At 44.7% G+C, this 21918-nt stretch overlaps 1 protein-coding gene across 1 annotated transcript in view; it reads left to right on the top strand.

The window, feature by feature from the left end:
* MAP3K19 (mitogen-activated protein kinase kinase kinase 19) overlaps positions 1-17667 on the top strand; it is a gene marked incomplete at both ends in the record, with an annotated part of 36302 nt that extends 18635 nt beyond the window's left edge. The window contains 7 exons of the mRNA XM_080918140.1: positions 54-126; positions 2785-3044; positions 4157-4200; positions 8249-10663; positions 12096-12242; positions 14810-15507; positions 17601-17667. Of these exons, the coding sequence (XP_080774266.1) occupies positions 54-126; positions 2785-3044; positions 4157-4200; positions 8249-10663; positions 12096-12242; positions 14810-15507; positions 17601-17667 (3704 nt within the window). The remainder of the gene's footprint in view (positions 1-53; positions 127-2784; positions 3045-4156; positions 4201-8248; positions 10664-12095; positions 12243-14809; positions 15508-17600) is intronic.
* Positions 17668-21918: the final 4251 nt, after the last annotated feature.

Raw genomic sequence — 21918 nt, 5'->3', positions numbered from 1 at the left:
CTGGGAGTTCACTGCTTTCTTTCTTCATCTAGTCCTGTCATGACTTTCTACAGGTGTTGAGATTATTGTGACATTTCCACCAGATCCTCCCCAAGAAGCAAGCCAAGAAGATTTGAAAGAAAGCAAGTAAGGAATGTCCTTCAAGGTACTGGATTGTAATTTAAGTAGAAGATATGACAGTGTGTGGCAATGAATACTATGAGGAAGGCCAGACAATAAACAGGCATCAGGTGTGTGGGCCATATGGCATCTGTTGCAGTGATGGAGCGCAGCCGGTAAGAACACTTGCTGGCAAGCATGAGGATCAGAGTTCAAATCCCCAACATCTGAGCTTGGCATGGGTATGTGCATGCCTATAACCTCAGCACTGTGGGGAAGAGGAGACAGGAGGATCACTGGGACTTGCTGGCTGCCAGCCTAGCTTCAGGTTTAGTGAAACACCTTGTCTCAAGGGAATAAAGAAGGTTAGTGTGGGACAGCCAGTGTTGGCCTGCATTCCGGAAGCCTCAAACAGAGATCTCTGGTCCGGGGCTGGGAGGAACTGTTGTGATGCCTCCACTGCTGGTGCTGCCCTACCTTCGTTTCTGATGCTGCCTTAGGACGTTAGGCCCGGCTGAGCCAGCGGGAGACTCAGGTGATGTGTGCGAACCGGTGCGCACACAGGGAGGATTTTCTGGTGGTAGCGATTTCAGGAGAAAAGATCTCTTCCCAAGCAGCGGTGTTACAGCTGTTATGACAGAAGCTCTCAGACGATGGAATAATTTCTGCACGCCTTTAATCCCTTGAAAGGGGCCTGATCTCCCTGGAGACTAGGAAGCTGCCTGCCACCCCTTAGGGTCTCCTGGGCTTCAATTTATCTCGATCAGAAATCAGGGTACCTTTCACTGCCCATTGTCCCAAAGCCCAGTGCCCTCTACTGGCCTCCATTTCAGTGCACATAGGCAAATGCACTTGCATACAGAAGAGTACCCCCCCCCCCGTCTCCCACACATACTATAGAAACAGGCCGAAGGTCTGATTTGGCTTCAGGGCCATAGCACACCTACATTGTTTTGGAAAACTGCTATCCAAAATGGGGCTCTGTAGGCCATGACTAGTATAAGAGAATGTTAGTGCAGAACATGAGGGTGAGCACTAGTGATTTGATAACACTATCTTATGTCTGTTGATCAGAGGATGGAAAGAATACAGCCTGTTGTCTGCTTGGTTTTGATTCTTTGCATCCTGCTCTGGTTTTCATGACATTTGTCAAAAAGTATCTCTCCACGATGACTTGGAAGGTTTTCACATGGGTCCCTCTGGCACTGGAATTCAGAAGTCAGGAATTAGCCGGAAGATGCTACAAGCGTAAGGTCAGCCTGGTTGACACATCAAGTTCCAGACCAGGCGGCACTACTGGGAATTGTCCTTCCCTACTGAGATGTAAAAAGTGTCTACCCCTCCTTACAAGGCCCCAAAGACAAAAACTAAAACATGGCTGTACCAGGGTCCACGTAGAGAACATGGAGGAGGAGGGGCTGACAGAAGCATGGAAACCCCAAAGCAGCCACACTGGAAAGTCTTCACTTTTGTTAGCTTCCCCAGAGTCAGATATGGAGTCTTTATGAATTTACCTTCCTCAGCCTTTATTCTCTAACACCTCCTGAGATCCCACACAATTAGGACAGAATCGTGTAAGAATGGTGGAGAGGACTAACTAGAATCTCAGGTGAGGTTCCATGACACACCTAGTAAAGTGGCTAGAGTTAAATCCCCCACAAGTATGCACAGCCAACCTAACAGAAATGGTGGCTGTTTTGCTTGGGAGATTAACTATACGATATCAAGGCTCTGTCTCTCTCAGAGAACCGAACGATGGAGTGGGGGATGCAGCTCAGCGGGCAGAGGGCTTTCCTGGCATACATGAAGCCCTGAGCTTGGTCCCCAGCTCTGCATAAACCGGATATGGTGGTGCATGCCTTCAATCCTAACACAGGCAGGAGGCTTACAAATTCAATGCCATTCTTGGCTACATAGCTAGTTTGGGACTAGAGTGGATTACATGAGAGCCTGTCTCAAAATAAAGAAATAAAAATAAGGTAATTAAAAATAACTAACGAAAATAGAAACCAACTGGTTTCTCACTGCAGACAGTTTAGGAGTACTGGCCTGGCTAATTAATGCCTTTAGAGACAAGGTTCCTGTCCCAGCCTTTTGTCTCTGACTTTCTTAGTTCCCAGAAATGGGGGTTAAAGAAGGAACACAGACCAGGACTAAATCCAGAGGGCAGAGCTGGCAGGACCAGTCACAGCACACAGGGGGCCTCATCCTGTTGGGAGTCCACAGCCCAGCTCAGCCAGACCAATTGAGGACCAGTTTTCCAAACTTCCCAACAAGTTCTCTGGCCTGAAACCTGCAAATCTGCAGGATACGGGGAATGTGCCACCAGTTTTCTGTAACTGACAAAATACTTAAGATGGTGGACACAGGAATTGGTTTGGGTTTAGAGGTTCACTCCACTGTTGCTTTGGCTTTGTGGTGTCTTGCTTCTTGGTAAGACAGCTGCACATTGTGATGAAAAGCATGTTGGGAAGAAGGCTGCCTCCTTCAGGGTGACCATAAAGAGAACGGGGTATCGGTGGGAAGAGCTAGAACCCCCTCCAAGGCATTCTTGAGTTGAGTGAATCAACTTCTTCCCATTAGGCACCACCTCCTCTGAAACCATCATATACTAGGGACCAAACTTTGACCCCCGAGGTCTGAACTGTACCAGCCAATGAGTTTTTACCATCTCTCCCCTTTCAGTCAGGTGACCTCAGAGCACCGGGAGTGGGGGCGAGTGCGTCCTGCCTCTCCACCAAATGAAGTGGAGATGGTGGGCCTCACAGCAAGGATGTTCACCACGCAGCCTTCACTTCTGAAGACAGAAGGAAGTTCTCAGGAGCTCTGTGGTGCGGACATGGCTCCCTCACCACCCGGATCTTGCTTAGATCCAAGCACTGCTACATGTGCAGTCAGGGAGGAGGCTCCTCATGTTCTGAAAGTGCAACAAAGAAACTCTGATGGTGAGCCAAGCGTTCGTGTTTGCTTTTTGAGTATCCATACAGGTGCATATTGTATGGCAAGCACATGTCCCCTCCCCTTCTCTGCTTTTCCTCTCCTCACCCCTTCTTCCTGCTTGTCCCCTGTTCCCTAAGCAATCTTACTTCTCTGTTAGTGCCATATTCACACATAGGATTTTATGTATCTCTATAAAAACATGGGAACCACAAAGAAGAGGAAACATATTAAGTTGAGCATTTAATTCTACAGTGGAGCTGGAGAGATAACTCAGCCAGGAAAGTGCTTGGAAGCACAAAGATCTGAGACCAGTTCCTCAAACCTGTGTTTTTAAAAAGCCCGATATGATGACACAGGCTTGTGATCACAGCTCAGGGGCAGTGATCTCTGGGGTTCAATGGCAGGAAAGCCTAAACAACTTGATAGATGCCAGGCTAATGGGAGCCTTGTTTCAAGCAACAAGGACAATGGTGCCCAAATGCCAAATATACGTCCTCTGATTGCTACAAACACAGTATGGAACAAAGATGCCTTCTTTCATTGTGTGTACACACACACACACACACACACACACACACACACACACACACCTAACAATAGGAATAATAATGCCATAACAATACTGAAGGCAATATGAGCAAACGGCTGAGAAGGAAATGCATTCTGTATGTGTTTCATCATGGACAGGAAAGAGAAAGTGAGCGTAGGAGCCAGGCATGTGGCTCAGCTGGTACAGTGTTTACCTAGTACCCATGAAGCTCTGGGTTTGCTTCCCAGTACTAAACTGAGCATAACACACACCTATAATCCTAACACTCGGGGTGGGGGAGGCAGGAGGATTGGAAGTTCAAGGGTGTCCTTGGCTACCTAGAAGTTTAAAGTACTACATGCAGACTGCTGTATGAGATCAGCTCTCAGAAACAAGCGAACAAACCCATAACAACTCCTTCTGGTGGCTTTGGCCTAAGGCTTTCTGAAATCTACAGCTCTGTGTACACCACACAGGAAGAATATACTTTGAAACACTTTCCTACATATTTTAGCATCAACTCTGCTCTATCCAGGAACTCCACTGCCTACTACTAACAACACCCAGTTCTTGTTTCTTTCCTTATAGATGTTCCTATCTCTGACATGAGATGCAATAGCCGGAGAACGGAGGTAAGATTAGTTCCAGCATGTTTGACTTCAGTAACAACAACAAGGGTGGTGGAGATGCACACCTTTAGTCCCAGCACTTGGGAAGCAGAGGCAGGCAGATCTTTATGAGTTCGAGGCCAGCCTGGTCTTTATGAGTTTGAGGTCTAGTCTCTGGTCTACAGAGCTAGTTCCAGGACAGCCATGGCTACACAGAGAAACCCTGTCTGGAAGAAAAATAACAGAACCCCCCAAAAACCACCACCAACAAGCTCTAGCAAACTATTCAGAGTCAAATCCTCAGCAATAATATTGTGGAGAAAAATAAAAAATGATGACTCTTTTATGGAGAAGCTATAATTCATGGGAAAATCATTCCTTGCCCCTTGACTTGCTTCTCTGGGCAGTCTCCTGCCCCTGCTCAACTTGTTTTTCTTTGTCCGTTTCTTTGTTTCTTTATGCACTCAAGTTTTGGGGACAGGGTCTCACTATGTTACTCTGGCTGGCTTTGAACTCACAGAGATCCCTCTGCTCTGCCTCTCTAGTTCTGGGAGTAAAGGTGTGGGTTGCCACACTACCCTCCTCCAACATTTGTCCAAATCCCACATAACTCTTTGCCATTCACCACACTCCTATTATTTAAAAGTAAAGCTTCTGAAAAGATACTTGTCATTTTTCAGTTTTCTCAGCTCTCTTGGCCCTCGGTGTTCCAGGAAACATACAAACACCTGTGCATACCTGTGTATCAGTAATGAGTGACACCTGTGTACACCTGTGCATCAGTAATGAGTGACACCTGTGCACACCTGTGCATCAGTAATGAGTGACACCTGTGCACACCTGTGCATCAGTAATGAGTGACACCTGTGCACACCTGTGCATCAGTAATGAGTGACACCTGTGCACACCTGTGCATCAGCACATGCATGACGCCTGTGTATTTGTTTCCCAGGCACTGTCCACCTTGCTTTTGGAGACAGGGTCTCTGACTTTGGCTAATTACAGTTTTGTGTCCTCAATGCTGGGATTCCAAACTTGTTTCACCACAGCTAGCTTTTTAAATGTGGGGTCTGGAGACTACACTCCGGTGTTTGTATACTCGCAAGACAAGCAATTTAATGACTGAGCCACCTCTTCATTCCCTATTTTCTATTTTTGAGAAATAGGAAAAAAATTTAGGCAATAAAATTTTGGGAGATAGGTATCCCCTAACACTTGAGTTTCTAGTATCTGTTTTTTTGTTTGTTGTGTTTTTTCCCCTTTCCTGCTCGCACATAGTTGTCAACTTAAAAATTCAAGTCATAGCTCTCAGTTGCTATGCATAATTCATGTCTATAAATAATCTCATATAATTAGGTACAGAGTTTGTGTTCACAGGAAAAGGCCACACAACAACAACAACAACAACAAAAACACCAAAAAACAAAACACTGAAGGACTTTAAAACACAAAGCTGAATGCTATAGTTTGCATTAAACTGCCCTCTAGAGGTTGGTAATAATTAAGGTAGCTGAGTTTGAAATGGTTGAAGGGCTAAAGAATTATCAAGGAGACGGGAGAGATGTCTTAGTGCTTAAGAGCACTTGCCACTCTGGAGGACCTGGGTTCAGTTTTTAGTACACATAGGCAGCTCACAACCATCTATAACTCCAGTTCTAGGGAATCCAACAAACACCTCGGTGCACATATATACACCCATACACCATATCCATTAAATAAATCCTTTTTAAGCCATCAAGGCTGTTCTTGGTTTTTTGTTTGTTTTGAGATTGGCATGCAGCTCAGACGGGCCTCAAGCTTGCTATGTCACTGAGGATGACCTTGAACTCCTGACCCTTTGACCTCAACCTCCAGAGTCCTGGGATCCTAGGCATGCACTACCACATCCAGTCTGGATTGCTGGGGGGTTGAATCAAACACTTTCTGCATTCTAGACGAACTGTAGCAACTGAGTGCCTACAGAGCCCTTAGTGTTGCTAAGGTTCCAAGTCTCTAACTAAATGATTCAGCAAAACAATGAGTTCATCAGTCCTGGAAGGACCCTTAAACTAGATAGAGCAACATGTTCAGAGTGTTCTCAGGAGGGCTTTAAACATTTTAATCAGACCGTAGAAACTAAAAAGAAAAGAGAAATATAATTTTTATTGTATTTATTTATTTAAATATTAAAATTTAACACTTAAGCTGGGCATGGTGGCCCATGTGTTAATGCCATCACTTGGAATGAAGAAGCAGGTGGATCTCCAAGTTCGAGGTCAGCCTGGCCTACAGAGTGAGTTCCAGGACCACCAGGACAGATAGAAACCAGCTGAACAGCCAGACAGAAACCCTGTCTCGAAACAAAACAAACAAAATAAATAAGTAACCCCACATAGCTAATAAGAAAAACCATGAGTCTTGACACGTAAATTTTTAAAACATGTGATAAGCATGGGCGTTTTGTTTGCATATATGTCTGTGTATCATGTGCATGTAGTGCCCATGGAAGCCAGAAGAGGTCACAGGTCAGATCCCATGGGACAGTGACAGAATGTGAGCCATGACTGTCGGTGCCAACCTAGAAAAGCAACTAGCATTCAACTGTTGAGCCTCTCTCCGGCTAATTTTAGCTTTAAAAAGAGATTTACTTCATTATTCCTAATTATGCGTATTAAGTATATGTCTGTGTGTATACGCTATGTGCATGCAAACAGCCGAGGATGCCTGAGGTTTCAGCCCCCTGGAGCTGGATTTACAGGTAGCTATGGCCTGCCCAACATGGGTGCTGGGAACCAAACTTCAGTCCTCTGCAAGAGAAATCCACACTTAATTTCTGATCCAACAGTTCGGTACTTAACTATATCTTTTTAAAGAGTTACTTAATCTTGGTTCTGGAAAAAGTACTGAGAACGACATTTTAGTTATTTGTGTTGCTTCCTCCTCTGCTGCCATTTTTAGTGTTGGGGATCCAACCTAGGGCTTCATGTATGCTAAGCATATACTATACCACTGAACCAAATCACACACACACACACACACACACACACACATACACACACACACATACACACACGTAGAAATCAGAGGACAACTTGGGGAAGTTAGCTCGCTCCTTCCACTTAGGTCACCAAGCTATTTTGCTGGTCCTGATTTGGGTTTTATTGTTTGTTTGTTTGTATGTATGTATGTATGTACGTATGCATGCATTGTACTAGTATACTAGTATACATAAATACAATGCTGGGGATCAAACAAGGGCTTTGTGCACACTAGACAGCACTCTACTGTCTGAGATCCAGCTCCAGCTCCACATTTTGGTTTTAAAACCTGTGGTCTTTCTGTCCTGTTGACATACTGATGTATCTGGACATAGCTCAGTGGTAGAGCACTTCCTCAGTATGCACAGGCCCTGGGTTTGATCTCTGTCTTAGTTATGGTTTTTATCCCTGTGAAAAGACATCATGACAAGGGCAACTCTCATAAAGGGAAACATTTATTGAAGTTGGCTTAAAAAGGTTCAGTACATTATCATCACGGTGAGAAACATGGCAGTATACATGCAGACATGGTGCTAGAGGAGCTGAGAGTTCTGAATTTTGATCTGAAGGCAGCAGAAGGAGACTGTGAGCAGGTTGTACATAGGAGACCCCAAAGCCCACCCCATGGTGACACATTTTCTCCAACAAGGCCACACCCACCCCAACAAGGCCACACCCACTCCAACTAGACCACACCCACTCTAACAAAGCCACACCTACTAATAGTACCACACCCTGGGCCAAGCACTCAAACATGAGTGTAAGGGGGCATTCTATTTAAACAACCACAATCATCAACTCTTAAAAAACAAACCAGACACTTAAAGGATTTCCATAAGTGAGTATTAGAACTTCTTGACGTAAGCCAAGCAGTGGTGATGCAAGTCTTTAATCCCAGAACTCGAAGATAGTTCCGAGTTTGAGGGCAGCCTGGTCTACACAGCAAGTTCTAGGACAGCCAGGATTACACAGAGAAAAGCTGTCTCAAGCAAACAAAAACAAGAACCCGTTTACTTCGATGTTTTTCCTCATTCATTGTTTTCTTTCTTTTTTAGCTTCCTCTGCCACCATTATCACTCTTTCCCAAGAGATCTTGTGTCTTCAGTGTGGAAAAAAGCCCTGAGTTCCCAAAACACAGGGAGAGAAAGGTCCCCAGCCTCAGCCTGTCTGTGCCTAAGCTCCTGGAGCCTGTTAACCAACCTCTTAGCCGATCAGCTGAGTTTAGTTCATCTAAGACCCATCAAGAAGTCACGTGGGATGGGCCAGCAGAACACACCCTCAGGGGTTCGAACTGTGGCTTCTGGTCTAGAAACATGTGCTCTTTCCGGAAGAGGGGGAAACTGGGGGGAGCAGCAGAGAGTTGGCGATCCCAGGAAACGGAAGGGTGGGACAAAACGGAGACCTCTGGCTTTGAAGAAGGGTCATCTTTGTTCCCCTGTGAGAGTGTCAAGGAAGACACTGCTCCTACAGAGAGGGAGAAGGTTCCTGGGTGCCATGTTAGTGAAATAAGAGCGGGAGAAGACTCCCAATATCTTTCATCAAGAAAAAACGACAGTTTGTCAGCCAGAGCAGTTGAGCAAGATTCAGAGATCGAGTACGCCATTCTCAGCAAGCTCCTGGAAACCTCAACTTCAGAAATAACTCCATCCAAGGAGAAAGAGACCAGAAATGAGAAAGTTCCTGATTCCAAAAGCAATTCTGTACACAATGCTGGAGCAATGGAGCCCCAGGCAGTGTTAGAAGAGGTTAGTGTTCCCAAGAATGTACCCAGTATGAACTCTGACGGCCCCATAGCAGAGCCCCTAGAAGGTCACAGAGACACAGAACAGAACAGAAAAATACCAGTAGAGGAAGAAACAAATCTAGAAATGAATGGGGTGGTGTCACTTACTCACATCACATTCCCTGGAGAAGGGACACCCAAGGTACCTGCTAGAACCAGACCAAACCTCCAAAGGAGAAGGCACCCAGTGCAGAACAGCAATGGCCCCGACATACTTGCTCAACAAGAACATGACAAACTCCAGACAAATACTCATAGCACCAAGTTGGATTCAAGGACCAAGGCCAAAAACAGGCCACCTCCTAACCTCATGGTTTCCATCCAAGTGTCTGTTAAACCCAACCTGCATAAAAACAGCACAAAAACTCAAGTTTTACCTGCTTTGGAACTTATGGACCACAGACCTCCTCCGACATCCAAGTTTCAAAGGAGAGCCCCTCTGACAGAAAAGAAGTCAACGTATCAGACCCAGAAACCCAAAAAGCAAGCATTCCCTCGAATCTGTAAAAATGCAGGTATGAAAAAGCCAGGCATTCCCCTCTCCGTTGAAACAACGGATCCGAGACTGCACTTCCTGGACTTGAAGTACAGTGACATGTTCAAAGAAATCAATTCAGCCTCCAATGGACCAGGCATCTATGAGATGTTTGGAACCCCTGTTTATAGTCACATCCGAGAGGCAGAAAGGCATGAACGCAGATATTACCGTGAGATATGTACAGCCCCATCAGGCCGACGTGTCGTTAGTAAGTGTCAATCTTCCCAAAGTGACAGATGCACCAATAGCAACAGAGCAAGACTTCTTCAGAAGAGACCACCACATGTTAAACCCCCAAAGTCTTCACTTGGTCTCAAGCAAAAACACAGAGGGTTACTTTCTAAAGATAAGGGTTGCAAGGGTACGGGGGGCCACACAGAGGATAGCATTTCAGAACCAGATTGGCAGATGAAATCGTCAGGAGACTTTCTGCCTTCCAAAGATGTAGCTCAACCCACGCACATGACCCCGATCCATGAGCAGTCCCCCGAACAGAAAGACACCCCTCCTGTCTCAGATCTATCCATTGTTGAGGAAATCTTCACGGAGGCCTGTGCAGATAAAGAAGGCATTCTCGACGACAGTCTTACCCAAAGCCTTGGAGATCTGAAAGCACTTGAAGGGCTGCATCCCCAGACCCCACTCATTCCTTCAGAAAACAGCTGGGCTGTGCTCAGCGAGAAGCACTCAGGCAAGCATGTGGCACCAGAGAAACTCGATGTAGAACCCCTTGACAAAATAAATACGGACACAGGTTTCCTGGAGTTCGATAGCCTTTCAGATAAGTCTAAAACACTGGTGAGCTTTTCCAGTTTCTCTTTCCAGGAGAACCCAGAAAGTGCACCTTCCCCAAGAGAACAACACTGGGAACATTCTTTGGATCAGGATAGCTTAGAAAATAACTCCACCACCTGCCAAACATTTGGAAAGATTTCCCAGGGAATCTTAGACCCAGGAAAGAAGGAACAATTGACAGATGAGTTGCTAGGTTGTTTAGTTGAAGAACTGTTAGCGATCGATGAGGAAGATAACGGCTCTTGCCAAATAATGACAAACGAGGCAGACGCCCAAAACCTGAATCTTGTCTTCAGCAGGAGAGGCAATACCATTGCAGAACTGGACAGAGAGACCACAGATGTCAAACTACAGGTTGGTCTGATTAGAATCAGAGGTGCTCTGGGGTTGGAAAGACCTTAGAGACAGTCTGTTCAAAACCTTTATTTGTGTGTGTGTGTGTGTGTGTGTGTGTGTGTGTGTGTGTGACACACACATGTGACAGGGCATATGTGTAGAAGTCAGAGAATACCTTTTGGTACTCTTTCTCCTTCACCATTTCCGCTCCTAGGATCACACTTAGATCATCAGGCTTGGTACCCCTTCCCAGAGTCACAGCTTCTCAGCCTTCCTAATGCTGCAACCTTTTAATGCAGTTCCTCATGTTGCGGTGACCCCTAACCATAAAAATCATTTCATTGCTACTTCATAACTGTTTGTTTATCCAGACGGTTTCTCTGGGTAGCCCTGGCTATCTGGGAACCTATTCTGTAGACTAGGTTAGCCTCAAACTCAGAGATCTGCCTGCCCCTACCTCGAGAGCGCTAGGATTAAAGATACTTCATGACTGTAATTTTGCTACTGTTATGAATCTTAATGTAAATGTTTGATATGCAGGATGGCTGACACATGTTTTTGTGGGGCTGTGACCCACAAATTGAGAACTGTTGCAGATCTTCTCATCTTGCTACCCCCTAAAAATCTTTATTTTCAAACAAGGAATTATAAATGCCAAATAGTAATTTCTTCAAGGTCGTGTGGTTTGTTATGCAAAGCTGGGATCCAGGTTCCTTGATTTCCAGTCTATGGTTCTTTACTGTGCCTCTCCCCCCACCCTTGGGACAAGATCTTTTGTAGCTCAGACTGGCTTTGAACTCATGCTGCTGAGGATAACCTTGAACTTCCAGTCTCCTGAGTCTGGCTAGTTTATGTGGTGCTGAGGATGGAACCCAAGGCTTTGTGAATGCAAAGCAGGCACTCTATCTATTGAGCCACATCCTCATGTCTCCTGTGGTCTTACTTCTGGAACTTACGTAGTTTGATTCTGCACCTTAAGATCACCTGGAGAAAATTAATAGGGCAAAAGTAAGTCAGCCAGTATTTTGTTCAATGATGACATTTTCAATTCATGGCAGATAAAATTCAGTGAAGATCAGACAAAGCCTGGCAGTCAGCTCTAGAGCCTCACAAATGCTTTACCAAAACAACAAACAAACCTCATGATGTTTGAAGTAAGTTTGTGATTTTTGTGTTGGGCCACATATACTCACAGCTTCCCTAGGCTGCATGCATGCAGGTGTCCGGGGCTGCATGCAGCTGTGGCCACACATTGTAATCACAGCACTTGGGGAATAAAGGCAGTAGGGTCAGAAGTTCGAGGTCATCCTTAGTTTCATAGTTAGAGGCCAGCCTGGGCTACCTGATTTCTTGTCTCAGAAAAGGAGGAGGAAGAGGAAGCAGCAGACCTCTTGTTCTTGACTCCACAACAAACCAGAGTTTAATGATAATTTTTTCCTCATTTCCCCAGAGGTGTATTAATGGATTCCGGATATATGACGAGGAAAACTTTCTTACCTCAAGTGAAAAGAGGACACTTTCTGACAAGAGTTTAAAACACGAAGAGGCTATATTCTGGACCAAGGGTGAGATCCTTGGGAGAGGAGCCTATGGCACAGTAAGTCAGCCTTGAACCCCTTGATGCTAGAATTCTCCACTGACCTGATCCCTCTCTTCCCTGCTGCCTATACTTAGAACATTTGTAGCTGGAAGCCACAGAAAAACCCAAACTTGCTTCAGGGGGAGTATGTTTCTGGCTTTATATATTTGAAAGGTCTGGAGATAATTTGTTGCTGGCACATGAGGTTTTAGAGACTTAACCATTTCTTCAGTATCTGCTGCTGTCTCCCAGGCCTGTCCCGGTCCCTGCTCTCAGGCAGTGACTCTTCCACTATCCTCTCACTGCTCCAAGTCCATGCCCAGACTAGCTACTCTCCTCACTTCCATAAGACTCCCGACAATAGCAACTTCCAGAAACAATGGCTTATTCTGGCTCACAGCTTGAGGGCACAGTCCATCATGGTGGGGAGTTTGAGGCAGCTGGTCACACAGCATCTGCAGTCAGGAAGCAGAGAGAGATGGATGCTGGTGCTCAGCTCACGTTCTCCTTTCTATTCAGCTCAGGGCCCCAACCTGTGAGACGGTTCCAGCCACATTTAGGGTAGATCTTCCTACCTTAGTTAAATTCGCTCACAGATATGCCCAGATGTGTGTCTCCTAGACAAACCTAGATTCTGTTAAGTTGACAGTCAAAACTAATCTTCAGCATGAGCCCACTGGGTAAGAAATTTCTCCCTCCAATGGTCCACCATAGTGCTGGAGATAGGGACACTTACTATACAGGGCAAACTCAAATGCTGTTCTTTTGTGTTTTGTGAATTGCCTAAATGCCTCCCTAAAGTTTTGGTGGGCTAAAGAGCATTTGAATAAACAGATGAAGAAGAGACTTATTTCAGCTAAGTAGGGGTGTTTGCACACCTTTATTCCCAGTACCCAGCAAGCAGACTCAAGTGGATCTCTGTAAGTTCTAGACCAGCCTACAGAGCTAGTTCCAGGACATCCAAGGCTACACAGAGGACCCCTGTGTCAAAAACCAACCAACCAACCAAACAAACAAACAAGACTGACCTTAAGACAGACCTTAGGGTGTCTAGTTAGGGACACTTGGGGAACCCACAAAAAGGTGAGACAAAACAAAAACCCCAGAGCATATTATGGGATGGTTGGCAGGCCCTGCGTTCTCACTCTGGAGAGTTTTAGATCTGACTTACATTCTGCTGCATTCTTTTGGTGAGGGGCATTCCCTGCCAGCATCTGATATTCTCATTAGAGAAATACATGAGTCAAATGTTATGTCTGTTTTATAGATAAGAAAAACTAATGAAGATCATACTTGGGGCTGGAGAGATGGCTCAGTTCATAAAGTACCCACTGTACAAACATGGAGAGCCAGGTTTGATCCTCAGTGCCTCTGTAGAAACCAGGTGCCATAGAGGGCACCTATAGTCTATGCTCAGGGCAGGAAGGAATAGGAGGATTCTGTTGGAATAGCCAGGGCTCTGTGGCTAAGCTAATTGGAGGGCTCTAGGTCTCAAATAAATAAATAAGTGGGAGAAACAATTGAGGGAGACATCCAATGTCAACTTCTGGCTTCCACGTGCACACACAGCTACACACACATCTTAGAACTGCAGAGTATAGTGATTCACAAAGTAAACCAGAGACAGGGGCAGAAGGACCAGAGTTCAAGATTATCTTCAGCTACAAAGTAAGTCTGAGACATCCTGAACTACATGACACTCTGTCTGAAAAGCACAAGAGAGGGGCTGGAGAGATGGCTCATCAGTTAAAAGCCCTTTCTGCCCTTCCAGAGGACCTACATTCTATTCCCTGCATCCATCCACATTGGGCAGCTCATAACCACCTTTAACTCCATCTCTAGGTGATCCAACACCCTCTTCTGACCAGACACATATGCAGAGATACATCTAAATAAGATACATACACAGTGACACAAATATCAATTAGAGAAAAAAAAACAGGGCTGGAGAGATGGCTAAGTGGTTAAGAGCACTAGTTATTCTTTTAGAGGACCTGGATTCAACTCCCAGCAACCACATGGCAGCTGTCAACTGTCTGTAACTCCAGTTTCAGGGGATCTGACACCCTCCACACAGGTGACCAATGTGCATAAAATACAAATAAAAGTCATTAAAAAAAACCAAAAAATTCAGACAGGGTCTTACGGTGCAGCTCTGGTCGACCTGCAACTGTGTAGACTTGTCCTTGAACTGACAGATTCCCTTGCTTCTGCCTCCCCTGTGCTGAGATAAAGGCTTGTGCCAAGATGTCTAGCTTAAAAAAAAAAAAAAAAAAAAAAAAAAAAAAAAAAAAAAAAAAAAACCATACAACTTATCTGAAAAATAGATAGCTGAGGAAACAATGAATGCAGAGTTTGCATTAATATAATCACTGGACTATATATAATTCAGTGTGTCAACTATTAGTCATACTTGCTGGTGGCCATCTTGGCTCCCCGGAATGCAGGACTAAGCTTAACTATGTGTCTTCCAGCTGGGGATGGCAGGACTGAGAGGACAAAAAGTGTTTGGGAAGTGAAGGAAAGTTGCTTTTGAACACGCCATCCTCCTCTAAATTTAATCGTATGTGTCGGCTTGTTTGTAGGTTTATTGTGGGCTTACCAGCCTAGGGCAGCTAATAGCTGTAAAGCAGGTGGCCTTGGATACTTCTGATAAATTGGCGACTGAGAAAGAATACCGGAAACTGCAGGAGGAAGTGGACTTGCTGAAGGCACTGAAGCATGTAAACATAGTGGCTTATCTAGGGACGTGCCTGGAGGAGAACACTCTGAGCATCTTCATGGAATTCGTCCCTGGTGGTTCCATCTCTAGTATAATAAACCGCTTTGGGCCACTGCCTGAGATGGTGTTCTGTAAATACACCAGACAAATCCTGCAAGGGGTGGCTTATCTCCATGAGAACTGTGTGGTACATCGAGATATCAAAGGAAACAATGTCATGCTCATGCCAACTGGAATCATAAAGTTGATTGACTTTGGCTGTGCCAAGCGTTTGGCCTGGGCAGGCTTAAACGGTACCCACAGTGACATGCTCAAGTCCATGCGCGGGACTCCATACTGGATGGCCCCCGAGGTCATCAATGAGTCTGGCTATGGAAGGAAATCGGATATATGGAGCATTGGCTGCACCGTGTTTGAGATGGCCACAGGGAAGCCGCCTCTGGCTTCCATGGATAGGATGGCAGCCATGTTTTACATCGGAGCCCACAGAGGCCTGATGCCTCCTCTCCCTGACCGGTTCTCAGAACCTGCTGCAGACTTTGTGCGTTTGTGCCTGACCAGGTAAGAAAGCCAAAGGAGAAGATACCTAGAGACCCAGAGCAGCTATTCCCTTCACAATCTATGGCCCACTCACAGTTCCGTTTCAGGGGCTGAGGATGTACGTAAGTTGGCAGAGTACTTGCTCCCAGCATGCTCAAAGCCTTGGTTCAGTCTCCACACTGCATTAACTGGGCATGCTGGATGCCTGTAGCTTCAGCACTCCGGAGGTGGAGGTAGAAGGATCAGAAGGTCAAGGCCAGCATGGGATGCCTGAAATCCAGTCTCAACAAACAGACACACCCAAAGAGTATAAATACCCACTTTGAAAGGTCTTTTAAACTCTGAACAACAACAAACAATACAGGAGAATAAAGGGGTTCTCTATGCAGCCCCAGATGTCCTTGAACTCAAGAGAGTGTTGGGATTAAAAGCAAGCACCTCCACTGCCCAACTTAAATTCTCAATTAAAAAAAAAGATTTGTTTATTTATTTAATGTATGTGAGTACACAGTTGCTCCCTTCAGACATACCAGAAGAGTGCACTGTGTCCCATTACAGATGGTGGTGAGCCACCATGTGGTTGCTGGGAATTGAACTTAGGACCTCTGGAAGAAGAGACAGTGTTCTTAACCACTGAGCCGTCTCTCCAGCCAAACTCTAGATTCTTAAAACTTTACATCTATCTGCGTTGTTGGTAGGGGATGGACGTGTACACTCAGTATAGCACATCTGTGGAGACCAGAGGATAACTTTCAAAAGCTGGTTCTCTCCTTCCATCATGTGAGTTCTGAGGGGTTGAACTCAACTTGTCAGGTTTGGCAGCAAGTACCTGTACTTTTGAGCATCTTCTTGCTTGTACAAATTTAAAAGTGAATAAAATGCCAACCAAAAAAACTTACTGCGTTGTACTCATGTAGGTGTGAATTTTTAACTCTATGTAATTAATTATACTTTAAACAGATCAAATAAAAATATAGTAGAAAGGTCTGGCCTAACTAGGTATGGTAGAATATGTCTGTCATCTTGGCACTCAAGAAGCTAAGGCAGGAAGATTATAGGCCCAAAGCCAGCCAGGGCTATACAGCAAATGCCACACTAGCCTGGGCTGCTTGGCAAAATTCTGTCTCAAAATAACCAAGATAAAAAACAAAAGAGTAGGGTCTTGTTTTTAATTGCAGAAGCTACTGAATTTTCTCTTACAGCTAGGTATTAGCTGGGTGTGGTGGTGCACACTTTTAATCCCAGCACTCAGGAGGCAGAAGCAGGTGGATCTCTGAGTTCTAGGCCAGCCTGGTCTACAGAGTGAGTTCCAGGACAGCCAGGGTTACAGAGAAACCCTCTTGAAAAACCAAAACCAACCAAACAAACAATCCCAAACACACACACACACATATGCACACACACCCCTAAAATCTAGATATTTGATCCTTCCAATGAGTTAGGGTTTTTTTTTTTTTAAACTTAAAATTTGAGACAAGGTCTCATGTAGCCCACAATGGTCTCAAGTTCTCCAATTCCATGCTTAGCTAAGGATAACCTTGAATTTCTGATCTTCTTGGTTCCACCTAGATACTGGGTTATAGGGGAGCATTGCTAAATTCAAACCATACAGTACTAGGACCTTGTGTATGCTAGACAAGCACTTCACCCACTGGCCCACAGCTCCAGTGTATAGGTATCATTATTAATTCCCATTTCACAGGTGAGCAAAGTTTGGGCCACTTGCTTCAGGTTATAGTTAAAAACTGGAGTTGAGGCTCAAGACAATCCATAGAACTGTCAGCAATTGTTCCATCTTTATTTTAATTCATCGGTGTATGTATGTGTGTGTGCACACATGCATGTGTGAGTGTCTGCCATGTGTGTGGATGCTGGAGGCAGGAAGAGGTAATCTTATCTTTGGTGGAATTATAGGTGGATGTGAGCCACCCAACCTGGGTACCAGGAACTGAATTATTATCCTTTGCAAGAGCAACAATCGATCCTGATCACTGCACTGAACCATCCCTTCAGCCTGTATGCCGCCATCTTTACTGTCTACATCAGAGTCAAGCAGCTCTTGGGAGGGGTCATGTCGCTGTGTGCTACTTTCTAATCTGTATTGTTCCTCTTAGGGACCAGCATGAGAGACCTTCTGCTCTCCAGCTCCTGAGGCACTCCTTCATGACAAGAAACCAGTGAGCACTCACCAACTTCCCACTTTAAAACCCCAGCCCCCTGCTTTGTTGTGGGGAATGATGGTTAAGGGACTTGTTTTCCTGTTGTAAATCCAACCTAGTCCTATTTAACCAGATCCTGCAGCACTATCAAAAAGTTTTAGTTACATACTGACCTTAAATTTCAGGCACAACTGCCTATATGTATGAGAAGAACCATTTCATAATATTAAGAAACCTACCAAAAGCCCCATTCCAGTGTTACAATTTGATTCCCCCAAAACTATCTCTACTGATTAGTGTACTTTTTTTTTTTTAGTTTCTTTGAGACAGGGTCTCCTTTCATCATCCTGGCTATCCTGGAACTCACTATGTAGACCAGAGTAGCCTCAAACTCATAGAGATCTGCCTGCCTCTACCTCGGAGTGCTGAAAATTAAAGGCATGAGCTACCACAGCCAGCTTAGTTCTTTTAAGTTTAAAAATAAATTGTACACATTTTGCCTGATAATATGCTTATTTGTGTGTTTCTCCGTGTGTTTGTGTATGTGCACATGTGTAAATCAAAGGTTGACTTTGGTGTCTTCCTCTGTTGTCTATTTTTTTGAGACAGGATATCTCACTGGACCTGGAACTCACCCATTGGATAGGCTGGATAGCAAGCTTAGGGTGATCCTAGGCTCATAGCTCATAACTTTCCTAATGTTTTTATCTTTTTAATCTTTAAAAAGTTATCTTATTTATGTGAGTACACTGTCTTCATAAATACAAGAAGAGGGCATCAGATCCAATTACAAATGGTTGTGAGCCATGTGGTTGCTGGGAATTGAACTCAGGACCTTGGGAAGAGTAGCTGGTGTTAACTGCTGAGCCATCTCCATCCTAGTGACTTAAAGATATATTTTTTGAAATGTGTACCTGAGTGTCTGCATGTGTGCTGTGTGAGTGCAGGCATACACAGAGGTCAGAAGATGCTATCAGATGCCCTGAAAATGGGATTCCAGGTTGTTGTGAGCCACCTGGTGTGTGTGCCAGGAACTTTGTAAGAGCAGTACATGCTATTAACTCTGCCGAGCCACCTCTCCAGCTCTACCCCAGTGATTTTCAACACGGTATTAGGGTGGGAGGCGTGTGTGTGTGTGTGTGTGTGTGTGTGTGTGTGTGTGAATTTAGGTCTCAAGTTAGTTCAGCAAGCATTTTAACCACTGAGTTATTCTTTCAGCAACCTATAACTTAATTCTTGCAAAAGAAGTCTGGAGGAAGTTGGGAAGATAGGGTGAGAGATCCCAGGGAATGCTGTGATAGTGTAACCAACCTGGCAGAAATTGTGTGTGTGTGTGTGTGTGTGTGTGTGTGTGTGTGTGTGTATGTGTGTGTGTACATACAGGACACTTTTGCTATCAGGCTATCAGGAACTTGGAATTTCCCCAGGAATCTCATCAAAGTGTAAGAAGAGCTAAGGGGGGTTGGAGAGGTGTCTCTGTGGTTAAGAGCACTGACTGCTCTTCCACAGGTCCTGAGTTCACTTCCCAGCAACCACATGGTGGATCACAATCATCTGTAATGGGATCCGATGCCCTCTTCTGGTGTGTCTGAGGACAATGACAGTGTACTCATACATAAAATAAAAATTTAAAGATTAAAAAGAAAAGAGAAGCAGCTAAGGGGCTTTTTTTTTTTTTCATTCTTTCTGAACACAAGTATTCAGGAAGCTGGGCAGCTGCTTACAGATCTTCACCGCTAAGCCTGCCCACTTTTCTGAGTTCCAGTTTTAAAAAAAAAGTTAACTTTTGGGCTGGAGAGATGGCTCAGAAAAGGGTACTTTTATATATGTTTTAATAAAAATCAGTATTTAAGAAAAAAAAACCCACTAATGTTTCTTTTTCATTTCTGTATTTGAGATAGGGTTTCTCTGTGTAGTCTTGGCTGTAATATGTAGACCTTGCGCTACAGACCTCTGCCTCCCCTGTGCTGGAATTAAAGGCTATGCCACCACTGCCTGACTTGTACTTTTTAATACAGTTTACTTAATGCTTTCACGTGATGGCTTCTCTGATGACCCATGGACTGCTTAGTTTTATGTCGACTTGATACAATAGTCACCAGAGAGGAAATGTCAACCAAGAGAATACCTCTGTAAGATTGGTCTGTAGGCAAGTCTGTATGTGATGCTCCCAGTACTTGGGAGGCAGGATGCTTCGTAAGCATGAAGAATTGGGCCTGGATCTCCAGCACCCACTAAAGCCAGTAGAGGAGGCTTTTCATGTAACCCAGTACTGAGGCAGGGCAAGATGGACCATAGGGCATCACTGGCCAGTCAGTATGGCCAACCAGTGAGCTCTACGTTCAGTGAGAGACCGTCTCAAGACTGTATAGTAGAGAACAGTGAATAAAGTTCCCAGTGTCAGTCTCACCACACACAAGGCTACACAACTAGTCTGGAGAAAATAAGATCTCTGCAGTCTTAGACAAGTTATGCCCCCCCAATTCAGTTTGCAAATAGTATTAGCTATATTTTGTTTTACTGAAATAAATCAGAGAGAAGTCCAGTTCATGAGTCTGTGTCCTCCAATGGTGTAAAAAGCTATTCTTCACTTCCCAGTAACACCGTTTCCCTCCATGGTCTTTGGTCTTTTCACCAGACTCAACTGCCCCCATTTTTAGACAATCAAGAGTAAATGCTGGCATTAAAGGCATATGCTACATGTCTGGCAGACTATGTGTGATCTTACTATGAATTCTGTGGTCAAGCTCAAATAGATAAATGCTAACTCCCAGGTACTTCTATGTTGGGTTGTAGGTGCCCATGTGGACAAGACAACTTGTTAATCCTCAGCTGGTTTTTTGAGACAGGTTTATCTTTGGCCTGGAAATGACCAAGTAGGCTAGACTAGCTAGTTGGCAAGCTTGAGATGTTCCTGCCTACCTCCCCAGCACTGAGATTACTAACATGGATGATGGACCTGTACACTTTAAAATTCTATTACTGTATGTTTATGTGTGTGTGTGTTCGTACTCTTTAGTACATGTAGAGGTCAGAGTCCCAATGTCTGGGAATTAGTTTAGCCTTTTAAGAATTTTAAACATGTGTTTTGAGGATCAAACTCAGGTTCTCATGCTTATATGGCAGGTACTTCCTGGATCTTTCTTCAGCCTCAAGTTCTAAGTCCACAGTCATCAATTTTAATTTGGGCTCAGTACCGTTGCACACTTCTTAGCCACTAAACCAGAGGGGCTTCTGGGGCTTAGAGTAGAAAGGTGCAGGTCTCTCTCCATGCATACTTCCCTCTCTTGAAAGCACAGTAGCAGGTTTTGGTGGGCATTTTGTAGGGTAAGTGGCTCTGAGGTCACAATCCACTTAATATCATGCACCCCAAACTTCCTTCCTAAGCCGGTCTTTTACACTTGCTTCACTTACAAGTATTAACTCGTTTTAAAGCAGAGGATCCCAGGACCCAACGAGGATGACATTAGCCAAAATACCTAATAAACGGGAGATACAGCCTGTAGAAACCATTTCCAGTAGACAGACATGGCCCCCCGTTGAGGGGTGGAGCCACCCACCCATCTCAAAAATTTTAACCCAGAATTGTTCCTATCTAAAGGAAATGCTGAGACAAAAAAAAAAAAAAAAAAAAAAAAAAAAAAAAAAAAAGGGTGAGACTGAAGGGAAGGGCATCCAGAGATCATACCACCTAGAGATCCATCCCATCTGCAGAACCAAATCAACACTATTGAGGATGCCAAGACACACCTGCTGACAGGAGCCTGGTACAGCTGTCCCCTAAGAGGCTGTGCCAGTACCTGACCAATACAGATGCAGATACAGCCAACCATCGGACTGAGCCCAGGGCCTAAATGGAAGTTAGGGGAAGGGCTGAAGGAGACTGCAACCCCATAGGAAGAACATTATCTAACCTGACCACCCAGAGACCCAGGGACTAAACTACCAACCAGAGTAGACACGGCGGGATCCATGGCCCCAGCTACATATGTAGCAGAGGATGGCCTTATCTGGCATCAATGGGAGGGGAGGCCCTTGGTCCTGTGGAGCCTTGTTGTTCCACCATAAGGGGATCCTAGAAGGGTGAAGTGGGAATGGGGGTGGGTGGGGGAGCGCTCTCATAGAGGCAAAGGGGAGCAGGGATGTGTTGGGGGGGGTGTTAAGAGAAATCAGGAAGAACATTTGAAATGTAAAAAAAAAAAAAAAAAAAAAAAAAAAAAAAAAAAAAAAAAGCTGTAAACTTTAAACCAAGTCTCTCCTCGGTACCAGTAAA

This window comes from Micromys minutus (assembly GCF_963924665.1).
Source record: "Micromys minutus genome assembly, chromosome: 6".
Lineage (NCBI taxonomy): Eukaryota > Metazoa > Chordata > Mammalia > Rodentia > Muridae > Micromys > Micromys minutus.
The sequence above is the reverse complement of the archived record's forward strand: the minus strand, read 5'-3'. Positions and strand labels throughout refer to the sequence as shown.